This window comes from Myxocyprinus asiaticus, chromosome 7 (genome assembly GCF_019703515.2).
Source record: "Myxocyprinus asiaticus isolate MX2 ecotype Aquarium Trade chromosome 7, UBuf_Myxa_2, whole genome shotgun sequence".
Taxonomy (NCBI): domain Eukaryota; kingdom Metazoa; phylum Chordata; class Actinopteri; order Cypriniformes; family Catostomidae; genus Myxocyprinus; species Myxocyprinus asiaticus.
This window is the reverse complement of record NC_059350.1, coordinates 33,573,291-33,592,876: the sequence shown is the minus strand read 5'-3', so window position 1 is coordinate 33,592,876 and position 19,586 is coordinate 33,573,291. Positions and strand designations below refer to the sequence as shown.

General features: G+C 40.0%; 1 protein-coding gene across 2 annotated transcripts in view; it reads right to left on the bottom strand.

The window, feature by feature from the left end:
• Positions 1-6,001: 6,001 nt before the first annotated feature.
• The window catches only part of chrnb3a (cholinergic receptor nicotinic beta 3 subunit a), a 35,132-nt gene continuing 21,547 nt past the window's right edge, over positions 6,002-19,586 (bottom strand). The window contains exons 3-6 of one of the 2 annotated variants that reach the window (XM_051702366.1): positions 12,712-12,756; positions 12,520-12,629; positions 11,286-12,189; positions 6,002-7,683 (exon numbers count right to left, since the gene is read on the bottom strand). In XM_051702366.1, coding sequence (XP_051558326.1) covers positions 7,552-7,683; positions 11,286-12,189; positions 12,520-12,629; positions 12,712-12,756 — 1,191 coding nt within the window. In that variant the 3' untranslated portion in view covers positions 6,002-7,551. The remainder of the gene's footprint in view (positions 7,684-11,285; positions 12,190-12,519; positions 12,630-12,711; positions 12,757-19,586) is intronic. The other variant, XM_051702367.1, reaches the window with a different exon arrangement.

Genomic DNA, 19,586 nt, shown 5'->3' with positions numbered 1-19,586 from the left:
TTAATTCTTATTAACAACATCCTGGCAGTGTCATCTTTATGGCATAAGTTGGCTTGCACTGATCCTCCGCCAAATCTGGTGTCAAAGATCCAGGCAGAACTGACTGATTTATTTACAGAAATACTCAAACCAGCCCGTCTGGCACCAACAATCATCCATGCGATTATCTAATCAGCCAATCATGTGGCAGCAGTGCAGTGCATAAAATCATTCAGTTATGGGTCAGGAGTTTCAGGTAATGTTCACATAAACCACCAAAATGGGGAAAAAATGTGATCTCAGTGATTTGGACCGTGGCATGATTGTTGGTACCGGATGGGCTGGCTTGAGTATTTCTGTTACTGCTGATCTCCTGGGATTTTCACGCACAACAGTCTCTAAAATTTACTCCAAATGGTGCCAAAAACAAAAAACATCCAGTGAGTGGCAGTTCTGTGGATGGAAATTCCTTGTTAATGAGAGAAGTCAACAGAGAATGGCCAGATTGGTTCGAACTGACAAATTCTACAGTAACTCAGATATCCACTCTGTACAATTGTGGTGAGAAGAATAGCATCTCAGAATACTATTTTGATGTGCGGATTGGTGCTTTTTGGCGGCACGAAGTGGACCTACACAATATTAGGCAGGTGGTTTTAATGTTATGGCTGATCGGTAAATTCTCTCTCTCTCTTTCTCTCTCTCACTCTCAAACACATCCTTGTTTCTCCAACAACTTGTTAGAAACAGTCCAAGCTGTTGTTATTAGTTCTAAAATGACATTTTCGGATATAGTAATGGAGGCTTGGGTGCCTCTTTTGATCTAGCAATGGCAGATCCTGATCCTGTGGCGTAAGAAAGTAGTTCCATGCACAAGTGCATTTTTTGTGACAGTCGTTCATGAAGAAAGAGACTGGCACACTTCTACATATGCTCCCATCTAATTTAATAGATTAAAAAGATAACGCCTGACGAAGACCTTAGTGGTCGAAACGTTGTCTGTTTAATCTATTAAATTACACTGGAGCATATGTAGCAGTGTATCGGTCTCCTTTATCACTATGAACTGTAATTTCTTGATCGTGCACCTGCCCTTAATTGTTTTAGATGTGCACACAACCTCCATTTTCTTTAGTTTTTCCTTATCTATTTTTTATTTTATTTACTTTTTTAGTTGAACTGTTGTATAAAAGCAATGTCACACTCGCAATCATGCTGTATGACCCTCGTGCCTGCGGCAGAATCACAGCCATGCTGATTTAGGGCCATAAAGCACTCCTGCTCAAGTGATATTGCTTATATATATATATATATATATATACACACACACAGTACTGTGCAAAAGTTTTAGGAACTTAAGATGTTTCACAAAAACATTTGTCTTAAGATGGTTATATATATGTTCAGCTTTAGTGTGTCAATAGGAAAAATACATTTTAGACTCCCAAACATTACTTTTGCAAATAGAAAAGATTAGAATAGAAGAACAGGGCACTCCGCAAGAGATGGCAAAGCCACCACAGAGCCCCCATTGAACATCAAGTCAGTCTGGGATTACATGAAGAGACAGAAGCAATTGAGATTAAATAGAAGAACTGTGGTGAATTCTCCAAGAAGCTTGGTACATTCTATCTGCCAACAACCAAGAAAAACTGTGTCCAGGTGTACCTAGGAGAATTGGGGCTGTTTTAAAGGCAAAGGTGGCCACACCAAATATTGATTTAGCTTTATTATGTTGATGTTATGATGTTAATTGATAAATGAAAACTATTTATGTCATTATTTTTGAAGACATCCTCACTATGCAACATTTTTCACAAGTGCCTAAAACTTTTGCACAGTACTGTATATACAGTAAGTTTATATATATATATACACAGGGTTGGGGACTAAGCTAAAATGCTATTTCTAGACATTTTACATGCACGTTACCAGGCAATATTTTATTATCAAGATTGTTCATATTAGATCATAATTTCTTTTTTTTTTTTCTATTAAGACCTTTGATATTAGGGCAAAAATCATATACTTGATCATTTTTTTTATTGTTTTCCTGTAAAAATATATAAAAAAATCCTTTTTATAGTTTTTATAGTCAAAACAAGTGAAAAAAAATCTACCAGTGCTGAAGAAGTAATCCAAAGTATTTAGAATAATCTAATAGAATACGTTACAAATTACATTTTACAGCATGTATTCTGTAATCTGTAGTGGAATACATTTCAAAAGTAACCGTCCTAACCCTGTGTATGTGTGTGTATATATATATATATATATATATATATATATATATATATATATATATATATATATATATATATACAGTGGTGTGAAAAAGTGTTTGCCCCCTTCCTGATTTCTTATTTTTTTGCATGTTTGTCACACTTAAATGTTTCAGATCATCAAACAAGTTTAAATATTAGTCAAAGATAACACAAGTAAACACAAAATGCAGTTTTTAAATGAAGGTTGTTGTTATTATTAAGGGAAAACAAAATCCAAACCTACATGGCCCTGTGTGAAAAAGTGTTTGCCCCACCTGTTAAAACATAACTTAACTGTGGTTTATCACACCTGAGTTCAATTTCTCTAGCCACACCCAGGCCTGATTACTGCCACACCTGTTCTCAATCAAGAAATCACTTAAATAGGACCTGCCTGACAAAGCGAAGTAGACCAAAAGATCTTCAAAAGCTAGACATCATGCCGAGATCCAAAGAAATTCAGGAACAAATGAGAAAGAAAGTAATTGAGATCTATCAGTCTGGAAAAGGTTATAAAGCCATTTCTAAAGCTTTGGGACTCCAGAGAACCACAGTGAGAGCCATTATCCACAAATGGCGAAAACATGGAACAGTGGTGAACCTTCCCAGGAGTGGCCGGCCGACCAAAATTACCCCAAGAGCGCAGCAACGACTCATCCAAGAGGTCACAAAAGACCCCACAACAACATCCAAAGAACTGCAGGCCTCACTTGCCTCAGTTAAGGTCAGTGTTCATGACTCCACCATAAGAAAGAGACTGGGCAAAAATGGCCTGCATGGCAGAGTTCCAAGACGAAAACCACTGCTGAAGCTCGTCTCATTTTTGCCAGAAAACATCTTGATGATCCCCAAGACTTTTGGGAAAATACTCTGTGGACTAAAGAGACAAAAGTTGAACTTTTTGGAAGGTGTGTGTCCCATTACATCTGGCGTAAAAGTAACACTGCATTTCAGAAAAAGAACATCATACCAACAGTAAAATATGGTGGTGGTAGTGTGATGTCTGGGGCTGTTTTGCTGCTTCAGGACCTGGAAGACTTGCTGTGATAAATGGAACCATGAATTCTGCTGTCTACCAAAAAATCCTGAAGGAGAATGTCCGGCCATCTGTTCGTGACCTCAAGCTGAAGCGAACTTGGGTTCTGCAGCAGGACAATGATCCAAAACACACCAGCAAGTCCACCTCTGAATGGCTGAAGAAAAACAAAATGAAGACTTTGGAGTGGCCTAATCAAAGTCCTGACCTGAATCCTATTGAGATGCTGTGGCATGACCTTAAAAAGGCAGTTCATGCTCGAAAACCCTCCAATGTGGCTGAATTACAACAATTCTGCAAAGATGAGTGGGCCAAAATTCCTCCACAGCGCTGTAAAAGACTCATTGCAAGTTATCGCAAACGCTTGATTGCAGTTGTTGCTGCTAAGGGTGGCCCAACCAGTTATTATTTTTAGGGGGCAATCACTTTTTCACACAGGGCCATGTAGGTTTGGATTTTGTTTTCCCTTAATAATAACAACCTTCATTTAAAAACTGCATTTTGTGTTTACTTGTGTTATCTTTGACTAATATTTAAACTTGTTTGATGATCTGAAACATTTAAGTGTGACAAACATGCAAAAAAATAGAAATCAGGAAGGGGGCAAACACTTTTTCACACCACTGTATATATATTGTGACGAGGAGGGCGTGGCCAGGCCGTGAGGGTGCACGGCCGGCGCAGAGTCACCTAATCAGCCGGCAGGGGGATAAAGACGAGCCAGGGGTACCAGTCCGAGAGAGAGAGAGACACACACGTGGCCTCTGTGTGTGTGTGTCTGTGTGTTTGAGTTTAAGTTGATTTTAGTTCATTTATGTTATTGAAACTTACGTTGACTGTTCAGCTGGTTCCCGCCTCCTCCTTACCCACCTTTACCTGTTACATTGGTGCCGAAACCCGGGAAGGAGGAGGGATGTGTTGTCGTGGAGTCCTCGCCACTGCCGTCCACCAGGGGCAGAGCCGTGACCATCCGCCATGGGACGGAGGAGTCGCTGCTGGCCGCTGGGAGTCGGAGGAACCGCTGCCATACACCAGGAAGGGGAGGAGCCCTTCCGTCCACCTGGGGTCGGAGGACTCACTACCGTCCGCCAGGGGTGGAGCGGCTGTCGTCCGCCAGAGGGCAGAGTGACTGAGGACCAAGCGACAGTGTGTCTGGGGACTGGTGAGTGAGTTTTCTCTCTCTCTCGCTCTCCTATATCTTTATCTGTCGCACCGCCTCGCTCTTTCCCTCTCCCCTTTCCCTCCCTTCGTCTCTCCCAGTACTTCAGAAAGGTGGGGAAGACCTGCCAGCAGGCACGGCCAGAAGGGCAACACCCCCCCTCCAGGTAGGGAACGGAGTATATCATGCCGGGGGTTGTGAGGACACACACCCAGCCCTGAATCAGGCTAATCAGCTGGGAGGGGGATAAAGATGAGCTGGAGGTGCCAGTTCAAGAGAGAGAGAGCCATATGCGCGCTGTGTGTGTGTGTCTCTCTCTCTGTCTAACTGGGGCACCCGGCTTGTCTTTATCCCCCTCCCGGCTGATTAGGTGACTCAGCACCGGCCGTGCACCCTCACAGCCTGGCCATGCCCTCCTCCTCGTCTTAAACTACTTCAAAGAGTTCTCATCAAAAGATCCTCCACGTGCAGCAATAAAAGCTTTGTAGATCCTTGGCATTCTAGCTGTCAGTTTGTCCAGATACTCAGGTGACATTTCACCCTACGCTTCCTGTAGCACTTGCCATAGATGTGGCTGTCTTGTCGGGCACTTCTCACGCACCTTAGAGTCTAGCTGATCCCACAACAGATCAATGGGGTTAAGATCCATAACTCTCTTTTCCAATTATCTGATGTCCAATGTCTATGTTTCTTATTGTTTGCAATTCTTCCCATAAGGCCTGCACCCCTGAGTCTTCTCTTTACTGCTGTACATGAAACTGATGTTGAGCAGGTATAATTTAATGAAGCTGTCAGCTGAGGACATGCGAGGCGTCTATTTCTCAAACTAGAGACTCTGATGTACTTATCCTCTTGTTTAGTTGTACATCTGGCCTTCCACATCTCTTTCTGTCCTTGTTAGAGCCAGTTGTCCTTTGTCTTTGAAGACTGTAGTGTACACCTTTGTATGAAATCTTCAGTTTTTTGGCAATTTCAAGCATTGTATAGCTTTCATTTATCAAAACAATGATTGACTGATGAGTTTCTAGAGAAAGCTGTTTCTTTTTGGCAATTTTTCACCTAATATTGACCTTAAGACATGCCAGTCTATTGCATACTGTGGCAACTCAAAAACAAACACAAAGACAATGTTAAGCTTCATTTAATGAACCAAATAGCTTTCAACTGTGTTTGATATAATGGCAAGTGATTTTCTAGTACTAAATTAGCAATTTAGCATGATTACTCAAGGATAAGGTGTTGGAGTGATGGGTGCTGGAAATATTACTTTTTTCAAATAGTGATGGTGCTGTTTTTTACATCAGTAATGTCCGGACTATACTTTGTGATCAGTTGAATGCCACTTTGGTGAATTAAAGTACCAATTTCCTTCTGAAACAGGAAAAATCTGTACATTATTCCAAACCTTTGGAATATATATATATATATATATATATATATAATGCAGTATAACAGCTCCCTTGTAGATGTAGAGTGAATTGAAGTAAATTGTGCCATTTTGGACAGATGACTGTAAAAAAAGTGGCCAATTTGTCTTTATCCTACTATATTTTCTTGCAGATACAGTGTATACATTTTTTTAATGAAAGTCTCCAGACAAATAGGGCCTTCTCTAAAACACTGTTTTAATTATATGGAATGCAAATAAAGTAACACTGATCTCCATACAGTATTACAGTTTCCTCTGCAATGTCTGGGCTATTCAGAATACAGAAATTTATCTGATGTGTCACAGAAGTGCAGAGAGGAAGACACATGTCCAACAACACAGATATGACTGACAAGTTAGGGTTATTTTGTACAATTAAATATGCAATAAACATAAAGCTACAATACGATGACGACATCTTTTTTTGGACTCGTAACATTATGAATGCACTAAAATAATAAAAGGAAGCTATATTAATCCAGAGCTTGCTAATAATGGCAAACACAACCAGTTGTGTCCAGGTTATGCTTCTGGTGTGCTCTGACCATTGAATCAGCTTCAAATGAGTGATACATTTTTTCAACAGTCTCTCCTAAGATTCCTACGATAAGAAAACTAAAGATGTTTGTATACAATTTTTATGACCAGCTTCATTAGTTTGCTCTCTTCCACCTGTAGCAAATTAACACGAGTGAAAGCTCCTCCTTAAAGGAAAAGATCACCCAAAAATTAAAATTCTGTCATAATTTACTCATCTTCATGATGTTCCAAACTCATATGACTTTCTTTCTTATACAGAATACAAAAGGAAACGTTTGAATAAGTATCACAGCCATATCAACAATACAATGGTAGTGGATTATGCATCTTACTCCAAGTCTTCTGAAGGCATAATATTTTTGTGAGAAGCAACCCAAAATTTTGCGTGTTCACGTGAGAACTTGCATTGTTTAGCACAAAAAAAACTGAAGCTCTCACATGAACACACGTGCCATTGTGAACAATTTTGCGTTGTTTCTCACTAAAACATATCATGTGTCTTCAGAAGACTTGAAATATGATGCACAAGGTGCCTGGACTACTTTTATGATACTTTTGGGTCCTTTTTTAAGCTTTAAACCATTGTACCATTGTACTTAAAAGATGGGCTGTGATATCATCTCCTTTTGAATCTACATAAGAATGCCATACAAGTTTGGAACAACATGAGGGCAGATAAATTATGACAGAATTTTCATTATTGGGTGAACTATTCCTTTATCAAACACTGCATTGAGGGAACCTAAAACCAGACTATAGTTCACACTATTTGTGGGTCTGAATGCAAAATAAGAGGCCTAAGCATTGTTACACCTTTTAAATGAAAGTACTTAGATCTATCAAATTATTAAAGATATTTAAAATCATGATTCCCTCCGAGAGCCTAGACAGATCCAAATTCCACCTACCTTAAACTGCCTATTGTGTAAAATGGACATACAATTCCTAAATCCTTAATTTACTTTTGAGCACAGCACTGAGAAGGATTATGAGGCAGAGATAGAAGTTGAATTCTGAATGGATTACAAATGTGGCTAGGTCAGAGGAGGACAATTTAGATGGATTTCTGTAAGGTTGTGGGAAGGATATATATTTGAAAGGGGCTGTAAGTTGTAGGAATGTTGTTGTAGGTTCAAATGGGTTTTTAAGGTGTGCTTAGGTACATCTGAAGTGCCGGGGTGAAGATGAGGATTGTCCCAAGCACAGAAACTGTGAGAAAGACCCATAAGAAGATCCGGTCCAACACCTGAGCAACAAATTTCCAGTCCTGAACCACCTGAGAAACAAACAGACCCAAATACATTTATTAAATGCGGGAAGCAAGCAAGCATACTGACATTGTCAAAAAACGTCCTGGTTACTTTCATAACCTCCGTTCCCTGATGGAGGGAACGAGACGTTGTGTCGATGTAGTGACACTAGGGGTCCCTATACAAAACGCCACAACTATCTGAACTGTGTTACGTGAACTGGCGGTGAGTGACGGGCAGACCGCTGTGTGCCTTGTAGCCAGCACACCAGGCCGTCACGTAACCTCCCCCAAAGCTCTTATGAGCATTGAATGGTCCTACAGGAACAAGTCGAATGCTCAACAATAGGGACAGGCTAGCCCAGCCGAGGCCTCTTTTCCTCTCTTTTCTCCCCAAAAAGAGTGGAATTTGTTAACCGACTGGGAGCCATAAGTGTCTGCGTCGGGAGGTATCCCTCCCAAGGGGAAGACACAGCGGAGACCACACCCTGCCCAAAATGGTGGGGGGGGGGGGGGGTATTTTGAGTGGAATACGTCACATGGGCTTACCGAGTCTTGTCAGAAGTATGTCATGTGGAGAGGTCCCATGGTAGGTCCTACCCGAAGGGGGAGAAGTTTCTACAGAGCATGGCGACTGGGGGCAGAGGGGCCTAAGCCCAAGGAAGATGCAGTTTGCTGACAGGGAAACGATTTTGCGAAAGATATCACATGGGGTCGCCTTTGGGGAACCAGCAAATGTGGAGCACCTATCTCAGTACAGGGTCTCATTAGCGCACGTACTGGGCCGGCAGTGAGTTTCTCCGCAAACTCAACTGCCAGAGGGCTGAGGAGGAAAGTCATCCAGGGATCACAATCTGTGAACACGCCTGGGAGTCAAGAGTGCACATCTTCACCTCAAGGGAGGGGAAAGGCGCTATGCACAAGTGGTACACCCCGCCAGCTGTCCCGGAACTTACCTGCTCGTGCCTGCCAATACACGGGACGAGACCGACTCAACCCGGAGATTGTAGAACCTCACAAAGTTGTTGGGTGTTGCCCAGCCCGCTGCCCTGCAGATGTCTGCCAAAGAGGCACCACTGGCCAGGGCCCAGGAGGCCACCACACTCCTGGTAGAGTGGGCTTGTAACCCCGCAGGGGGTGGCACGTCTTGAGCCTGATATGCCATCGCGATGGCGTCAATGATCCAGTGGGCGATCCTCTGTTTGGAGACAGCTCTTCCTTTCCACTGTCCACCAAAGCAGACAAAGAGCTGCTCGGAGCTTCTAAAGCTTTGCGTGCGATCCAAATAGATGTGTAAAGCTCGCACCGGACACAGCAACGCCAAGGCTGGGTCTGCCTCCTCCTGGTGCAGCACTTGCAGTTTCACCACCTGATCCCTAAAGGGGGTCGTGGGAACCTTGGGCACATAGCCCGGTCGGAGTCTCAGGATCACGTGAGAGTAACCCGGACCGAACTCCAGGCACGATTCGCTGACAGAGAACGCCTGCAGGTCCCCTACCCTTTTGATGGAAGTGAGCGCAGTCAGGAGGGCAGTCTTCAAAGAGAGTGCCTTAAGCTCAGCTGACTCCAATGGCTCAAAGGGAGCTCCCTGTAGACCCTGAAGGACTACAGAGAGGTCCCACAAGGGGATGAGGCGTGGTCTGGAGGGATTCAACCTCCTAGCGCCTCTCAGGAACCTGATGATCAAGTCATGCTTCCCCAAGTACTTACAATCTACTGCATCGTGATGATCCGAAATTGCGGCTACATACACCTTCAGGGTGGAGGGGGACAGCCGCCCCTACAGCCTCTCCTGCAGGAAGGAAAGCACTGATCCGACTGCGCATCTCTGGGGGTCTTCACGTCAGGAAGAACACCACTTAGCGAACAGACGCCACTTCAAGGCATACAGCCTGAGTGTGGTAGGCCACTTAGGTCTTCCACATCCCATCCAAGGGCCAGACGTGGAGATTCCAGAGGTCTGGTCGCGGGTGCCAGATGGTGCCCTGTCCCTGAGAAAGAAGGTCTTTTCTCAGGGGAATTTGCCAGGGGGGTGGGGCTGTCGCGAGGAGTGTGAGATCCGAGTACCACGTCTGGGTGGGCCAGTAGGGTGCTACTAGGATGATCTGCTCCTCATCCTCCCTGACCTTGCACAGGGTCTGTGCAAGTAGGCTCACTGGGGGAAACGCGTATTTGCGTAGTCCAGAGGGCCAGCTGTGTGCCAGCGCATCTATACCAAGGGGTGCCTCGGTCAGGGCGTACCAAAGCGGGCAGTGGGAGGATTCCCGGGAAGCAAAAAGGTCTACCTGTGCTCGACCGAATCGACTCCAAATGAGCTCCCCTGAGGGTAACCTGGTGTAACAGCGCAACCGCTGCGGTGTTGAGGTCGCCCGGGATGTGAGTGGCTTGTAGCGACTTGAGGTGCTGCTCAAGTCCATGGTCATGTTCTCGCAATGAGGACAAGACCCATCCACGAACGATGTCTCCGGGCCCGTACACTTAAGACAGCGATCGTGGCCGTCAGAAGCAGAGAGATAACGACCGCAACCAGGAATAACACACAAATGGAAAGGCATCTTTAAAAAGGCATTCCGTGTGTGCCGCTCTTTTAGAAAGAAAATATACTCTTTTAGAATATACTCTTTTGTTGTTCTGCCGAAGCGCCCAGGGGCATTCTCTGCACTCCACAGGTGCAGAGGGGGAGAAGCCACTGAAATGCGCCGTAGAATCCAGCAGATGAGGTGAATGATCTCGCGGATGAATTCAGCTTCAATGAATAGAACTGCTTGGCTCCGAAGAGAAAATCTGAATGAGTGGTTGCATACCAGCTCCTTTTATACCCGTATGTCCGGGGGAGTGGCATGCAAATTCCACTCGCCAATTCTCATTGGCCTTTTTTCAAAAAAGCAGAGGTGTTTGGGGCTCCCAAGAGTGACCCCTAGTGTCACTACATCGACACAACGTCGAGTGAGTGACAGATAGGGAATTGCATTTTACCTTAATAATAATAAAATAACTCAATTTGAATTGCCCCGCTAAGGCAGAAAAAAATAATAATAATACAGTAGGGGATATTCACACAGGACACATCCTTGTGTCCATCTGTCTTATTTTTATACATAGACATTTTGGTCTATGTAAACATGCCCTAAATGGGCATTTTTACTACTGTGATGTATGTTGCGGTCTCCTGCCATGAGCACTATATTTAAAGTCACCATATCAAGTTTAAAGAAGATCAACTAAAAATTCTGTCCAAAAAGAACATTCTGTCATCATTTACAAACCCTTATGTTGTTCCAAACCTGTAGGACTTTCTTTCTTCTGTAGAACAGAAAAGGAGAGTATTAGGGACTGACAGCCTTAGTCACCATTCACTTTCATTGTATCTTTCGTCCATACAATGAAAGGAAATGGTGACTGAAACTGGACATTTTGCCCAGCATCTTCTTTTGTGTTCCACGGAACAAAAATAAAACAATACAGATTTGGAACAACATGAGTGAGTAAATGATGACCAATGATTTCCTCTCTGTTCTGTTCCATTCCGCTGTGTTGCATCTAGCTGTTTTTGAACGCAAGCATGCTCCCTATGTGAACGACCCCTTTCTTAGCCAGTTAATGCTGCGGAAAAATTTATGCCTAAACACCTCTCTTATGAAGTGTTCCTTCTTGATGTGTCTGGAAATGTAGTGCACTGAATTAGTGGCTTTCTCCAACAGTGCAATCCAGGCCTGGTTCTCATCTTCCTTTATTCCCACTCTTCCTCCTCCAGCACTCTTCTGTTGCCCTCGTTTCATCCCTCGTTTTAGCTCTGGGCTTCGCAGCTCAATGTCGGGGTGTTGATTACGATCCGTGTGCCCCCTCATACAGAGTAATCTGGGTAACCTCTGGAGAAAAAGGCTCTTAACCCAAGGTGCCATGGGATGGTATGTGGCAGAGGAACGGTGATGGACATTGATGACAAAAACAGTAACAATGATTGAGAACGTGACGAATATCATGATGAAAAGTAGATACTCTCCTATCAGAGGGATGACTTTAGAGGAAGATGGGATAATCTCTTCAATAACAAGAAGAAACACAGTGAGAGACACAAGGACAGAGGTGGAAAGCGAAAGCTTTTCTCCTTCATCCGACGGAAGGTAGAAGACCAGCACGGTGAGAAACGATAGGCCGAGACATGGAATAATGAGAAAGAGTGTGTAAAAGAGAGGGAGACGTTTCAGTATGAATGAATATGTGACATAAGGATAGGAGTAGATGCCGTCACGCCGACTGCCCCTCTGCCCAGTGGCGTTGAGTATTTCCCATTCACCATTGTCAAAGAAGTCTTTACGGTCTACGTATGGGTCAACAGGTGTCAGATCCACCATAGTGCCATCGTATGTCCAGGATCCAAACTTCATTGAGCAGTTCTGCCTGTCGAAGGGGAAAAATGTGACATCCATGGTACAGGACGATTTATAGCTGGCTGGAGGAGTCCACATGATGGTACCATTAAACCTTACAATGGCTTTGGTCATTAGAGAACCCTCAAATCGGCCATCAGCACTAAGAGAGAGAGAGTGTAAAAGAGAGACACAGTATTAGCAACTAGATTTTTACATTATGAAAAAAAAATAGTATGTGTGTATTGTAATGCAGTTGCTATGGTGTTCTGAGTGGTTGCTAGGGCAATGCTAGGTGGATGCTAGGTTGTTCTGGGTGGGTTAGTCAGCACCAGTAATAAGATCTTACAGATTTGATGTCTGACAGAGCCATTAAGAAGTAAACTATTCACAAATTTGTACATAAGCATTACAGTTACTAAATATTTCCATGGTTATGTCTAAAGCTTGAATTGATATTTGATGTGGATCATTAGATGTGACGTTTACTTACTTCTCATAGAGGACTATGTCTGGTAGCCAGATAGTTTCTGAGGGCACTCTAATAGATGTGATTCCACCATAATCTTCCGGATTCCACCGAAGTTTATAGTCTGTCCACTCCTACAGGAAAACGATAAGGAAGTGTTAAAGGTAGCTATTTTTGATTGCACTTCAACATTAAAGCTAAATGACTTTGGGTTACCTGCCACAACCAGACATTAGTGGTCATTAGCTGATTCTTTTCATCCTGAAAATAGAAAATGCACAACCATGAAAAGCGCTAAATATCTATAGCTGCTAAAAATTTTGATTCCATTACCCAGATAATACACGTACATCTGCGAGATGTCTGTTTTAGATCTTTTCATCTGGAAAGCATAAAAATCTAATTAATATCTGCTAAACATCTTAAAAAGATCAGATTTACAAATATTCTAAATCATAAACATCTCAAAGACATCTGCTGAATGCCTTATTGACATCAGAGACATACTCACTGTACAGCAGAATATACTGTAAAATACCCTAGCACCATACAATGTAAAATAAAATTAAAAAAGGAATACATTTTCATTAAGATAATATACAACATTTCTCTCAATTTAAAAAAAAAATAAATGTATTCATAATCTCTGTCTTTGTCTCTCACCATTGACCTACTTATGTAGTGCAGATCATTGACATATTTGTCCTGTTTATCTATGCAGCTCAAAAGATAGTATCATATGTCCTTTGTTTCAAATAAATTGAAATTCAGACCTTGAACAGGAACTGATATGCTGAGACACATCTGTTAAATCAGAGTAGTGTGAAAATCAATTGCTCCCACAGTGTTCAGTGTTTCACTGACAAGAAAATTCACAACCTCAAGTCGTGACAAAAAAGTAAGAGCTGACTTGTATGCAATGCTGATTACAGGACCTGACCATAAGGTGGCTCTGTATGACTACAACATTTAGAGTCCCCAGCATTTCTATTATGTGAAAGGTCTTGTATGAAAAACAGTAGTTCTCAACTGGTGAGTCTTGACCCCAGAAATGGGTTGCTGGTCTCTTCTGATAGGGCTGTGCACAGCAGGAAAAAAAACAATACTTAATGCAAATAAGAAAATGCAACTACGTGTATAATAATGCACAGTTATGATTTTAAAAGGGAGGAGAAAATGCTTCCCATATCTTTTGTTGTTGATGTCTTTATGTAAAGATACTGTAACTTTCAGAACTCAAAATAATCTCGCCCATCCAAAAAGACCATCTAACAAAAGAAAAAAATCATTCAGAAATCCTTGGAAGCATTAACCCCATATGACCACATTTATACATCAGCAATGGCTATTCGGTGGACTCTGGAAAAAAAAAAAAAATGAAAATTGTATTATATTATACTTAAAAAATGGTTTAAATGGTTGATAAGAATTAAAGACTGAGACTTTTGCTCTTATAATGTAGGTTCTGTAAACATTTAAAAATGAGTGGTTGTATGAGTGTAATTGCTAAGTTTGTATTACTGTATTACTTGATATAAGATATAATCTCATGTAATTTTGTTTACAAACTCAGTGAGTTTTTTCTATGGTCTTTACAATAATGTGCCTAACACAATGGAGTGCCAAGAATGGTTTAGGCCTTTCTGTTGTTTTTGTGAAGTATGCAAAGGAAATTAATATTCCATAGGTTAAAGATTAAAAATGTACACATCATGTAGTGTATCAACCTTCCACAGTAGAATGGAGACAGTCTTACTGCAGACTCAGCCAGAAGTTACAGACGGAGACATCATATGCAAATATGTTAATACAGTAAGACATAATTACTCACACACTTCCTGTATAGTGCATTACTGCATGATTTATGGACTGTTGTGGGCCTGACTCAGACTGTGATTTCATTTAATCTGGATGTGCCATCTTAAAGGGATAGTTCATCCAATAGTTCACATTTACTCACTCTCATGTTGTTCCAAACCCTTATGACTTCCATGGAACACAAAATGAGATTTTTGACAGCCTAAGTCACCATTTACTGTCATTGTACTATATGTATATTCATTGTAATATCCAATAAAACTGAATTGCAACTGAGTCTACCATTCTGCCTGACATCTACTTTTGTGTTCCACAGAAGAATGTCATAAGGGTTTGGAACTTAATGAGAGTAAATGACAGAATTTTCATTTTTGTGTGAACTATCCTTTTACGTTTTTACTTTAGAATTTACAAAGCCATAACAAGATTTCTTGAACTGCAAAGAAGTACAACTTAATTCCATGGCATTTTAATTGGTGCCTGAATATACAAAACGACGTGTCTGTGAATGTGTCACCATGTATGAAAAGCATAGTTAAATGAGAAATATCACTAATTTAATAACAGATATGACAAAACTACACCTCAAAACTTCTTGTAACATGTATTCCTCTTACTCCACCCACAGACATTCCTATAAAGCCAATTTAATTCAATATGATATACAGTCATTACTACTGTCTATAAAATACTCTCAAATTATTTAGAGGTAATTCTCTAAGGTGTCCTTTAGGTGTCTGGCTGTCCGCTGAGGTGTCTGGCTGTCCACTGATAGCATATGCAACAGTACAGCCTGGTTAAACTGAACAGTAGATGGTTAGTAAATAAAATGCAGGTTATCGCACGCAAATGTGGCACAACTCTTTAGTGATTTCACCAACCAACTAATAAAAATACATGAAAGAAAGATGCCTTTAAATTATATTTCCTTTGGAATTCTTTTCCAATTTTGGTTTGTGACTGTGGCTCAGCTTGTAATTGGTAAAGAGGTCTATTTCTGATAGACTTTTTTCATTTATGATTGGGCAGTGGAGCAGTGAAGCCGATCTTAAGAGCCTCTGCAGTGCTTTAAATACCCTGTGTACACACTTATGTATATACATACGTTAGGAATTAGGAATGCGCAATACCATTTTTTTCACACCTGATCCGATTCCAATACCTGAACTCCCAGGATGGGCCGATGCCAATCCCGATCTGATATCAGTGTTGTGTTTTTTTTTTTATTATTCAGTTTAGAATATCTATTCTGTGAAAAACTGATTGGAGGTATTCTTTTAATCATAAAGAAACAAAAACATCTAAATACACATTTCATTGTCAAATAGAGAAAAACAATTCTTACATAAAAAATGTTGTGCCTATTAAGGAAAACTTTATTAATCACTGGATATTGCAGCAGTGAAAATATCAGTAATTCCAGTAAAAGTCTTCAGTAGAAAAGAAGCCAGTACTCTTTACACATGTTTTCAAATTATCTGGACTTCAATGAATTCAGTCCTCTTTTTTTATTTTTTTTTTTGGCTCATTTTAGTTGTAATAGGATATCAGTCCACTTTTCAAATCACACAATTATTTTTTTTGGAACCCAATCAACATAAATATTATTTTAATTTAATAATAAAAAAATTATAAAATAATAATAATTGTTGTTGTTGTTAGTATTAATAATAACAACAATACAAATAATAATAATACATTTTAGAATGTTATTATACAATAGTAATGTATTTCAGTCGTAATTTCTTAACTTTAAAACCTGGGGCTTTTGTTTTGATGAATAATGTACACTCCACACTATGTACTGTATGAAAACTCATAAATCCCCTTACTGTGCATGCAAAAAAAAAAAAAAAAAAAAAAATAATCGCAGTTTCATGTAAGGTCCTAAGTGTCCTTGTGTTCCATCACCGGACAGCAATTCCGAGTAAACTTCTCGTTTACTTGCATGCCTTTGAAGGAATGCAATTTGAAGGTTGTACAAAGTAACATTTATCTTTAACAATGTATCAAAGTGAATTGCAGGCACAACAATGCCATCTTGATTATTTTGGGTTGAATGGATCAAATGACTGTCACATGACAACAAATACATCGTTTTCAGATATCTTCATTTTCCCTGTCCACACTACAATGTGAAGATGCTGTTTTCAAATGTATCCACTTGGGAGAGTGTTTTTGAAAAGCTTTGTCTTTGCTGTCAACAACGCTGTCTCAGTGTGGACGGAAGGCCAAAACGTAGAGAAAAAGATGATTTTTCAAACAAAAACGTATTAGTGTGTACATTACATTAGAGTGTGTGTGTGGGCTAGTTCAAAGTAGTTTAATATGCCTTTCATTCAAGATCAGGTCAATTGCTCCTCGGGCTCCTATCTCAATGCATGTTAAAAGCGATCTGAACTATCGAGCATCTCCATCTGAGATGTAGTTCTTGTGGAGCGTTCACATATTGCAGGCTGCTCTGAGAACTAAAAACAGCAGTGCGTCATCAGCTCCACACATGGTATGTGTTTATGTGTGTGTGGTACAACAGAGTACTGCTCGTTTAGTGAAGCGCAAACACAGCCGTTTAAGATGAACAAAACTATTGTTTGTCTTCAATAGACTTTAAATAAAATGTACAAGTCATATGGACTACTTTAATTGTGCTTTTATGGTTCTTATGTGCCATTTTTGGAGCTAACGATAATGACCATGATTAACACACAGTATCGGATTTGGATTGGGTTTGTCAGACCGTTACCTGATCTGGTTAAAAACGTCAATATTGGAGCTGATACCGATTCAGTTATCGGATCAGTGCATCCCTAGTTAGGAATCCAAAATCTGCTAATTTTGTCACACTTCATTTGCTAAGAATAAAGCATTAGGTGCCAATTTATTGCTTTAGTAAAATGAACTGGTTATTGTGTTATTGTGCTAAATTTCTAATTAAATGGAAAAAATGGTTTGTAAACAAAGCTATATCTCAGTAACTTTGGTTTCAAACACCTTGTTCAAAACTGTCTTAAATCATAATATTGTTTGTGAGTTCTATGCTCCAAAATAAAAAAATAAATAATTTTTAATAGCTGTTAAAGAAGTGAACACAATAAAACCACAACAAAACCACACTTGCATACATTCAGACAAGGGTCAACTGTATAATGCAGGTAGATTTTAAATGAAAAAGTTTAAATATGTTCTCACGACAAGGGTAAATTTCATAAATATCAGGTCAGGGCATTTTTTTTTTTAGGCAAGTTGTCAAGTGTTTTACGGTATATGTTGTGATTTTATAAAATGTATTCATTATAATTTCTGTTAGAATTTTTTTTTAAATATTTTTGCATGTTACCTTTTCCATTTTTACTGTTTTATGCATTTTTTGTGTTTTGTAATTGTTTTACTTTTGAAATATTGAAGAAAATCATATAAGCTGTTTAATGACAGGTTTATACTCCATAGTGTGACAATATACTTCGCTATTGGGGCATGTTGTCACCAAAGGTCAATGTGTGTAAAAATACTGTATCTTTTTCTCCTGGGCAATAGTGCTGAAAATGTTTTGTAGTCAAAACTGTAATGTATTTACCAAACTTGACTTTCAAAAACATGCCTACCCTTAGAAATATTCACTGAAGTAAAAAGTGTGGCATCTATCCCAGGGTCCCAACTAATTCATAAACACTTAAACATACACATATGGTTATTTTTTTGTTGGGTTTTTGATTACCATACAGAGTACTCTGTTGATAACCTAGTTTGGATTTGTTTGGAAATATTTACAGAACAAAGTAGTCATCTTTTGGTTTTGGCCTGGTGGGGAGAAGAGGCAGAGACAGGATCGACAAATTACGCAAGCCGGTGTCATTTTAGGCTTGTCTGGTAAGTTTTTTTTTTAGTTCTAATGTGCATAAGACATCAGGATAATAATGTGATACTTTCATCCCTTTCATTCAAGACTGCTTACTAGTTTCTTTGATATACTGTTTCTTTAGAAATGAACGATAATCTTTACATTGATATGGCATTTTTGGATCTATTCTGTTGTTGTGCAACATGACTAAAGTGCATCAAGTACTTCTAAATAGCACACACACACACACACACACTTAAATAAACAGCCATATTCAATCAGGTTTCTCTTGAATGCTCAGCATTGGCAAGATTAATACAATGGGTCACAAACAAAAAAGAGAATAGAACAGAAAGACAAAGAGACAGAATGAGAGAGAGAGAGAGAGAGAGAGGGGTCCATTTAAGCCTGTGCTTGACTGTACGTGGAACTGTATGTGTCTCTGGGTAAAGGCAGTTGTGCATATACTGTATGGAACTACATTCAGCATTGTATGTAACGCAGTGTTTATATGAGCGTGCATTAAATGTTTGTATGTGAGTTTCTGCATGTATGATTACTCATCTGTTTGTTGAGAATGTACACATGCACCTGTGTATCTATGAATTACTGATTTTAGGGGCTGTTCACATAGAACGCATATGAGTTATCAAAGCTGCAGTAGATACAATGCAATGAATGGAGCAGAATGCTGATGTATGATATTATTGGCAGAAGAATTAACAATTTCCATGCAAAATTATTCAAATTCAGGATATAAAGTGATATTTTCCTTACAAGTTATTAACTAAGAAACAAAGGCCTGAAAAGAGTCCATTAAAAGCTGCTCTGTTGAGTGTCAACCATCTTGAGAACAAAGAGATTTCTGTGGACACCAAAATTTCTCCGTGTCCAGGTCGTAAATCAGGAATGCTCTGAACATTAATGGTCATCACATGCCAGAAATCTAAAAGAAGTCCCTTTTTTTCATTCATTTAGTAGCACACGAACACTTAAAAATGAGACATTTCCTGTGTCACATGCTAAAAACTCATTACCAAGACACAGAGCTAAAGCAGACTCTCTTATGAGCCCCTCGTGATGGCAATGGACAACACAATTCTAATACTAAGACATCTCATCTTAATCCATGAACATTTCACACAAAGTCACAGTACTTTGCTGACTTGCGTAAATGCACAGAATCTACCTTTCTGTACCAAAATGAACACAACACTTAGCCTTGCTAGATAATTCTAAAAATGATGTTATAACCTGTAATCAATTTGCTAGCTGACGAATTGATGATTATAATCTTTTATCTTGTCTTATTCATGTCATATTACTAGAATGGTAACCATTCATGATAAAGCACATCATGTTTACTATCGCTGAGATTTGTTCTGCATTTCAGGAGTTTATGTAAATTAATTTTTGGTATGATTAAAACCTACTT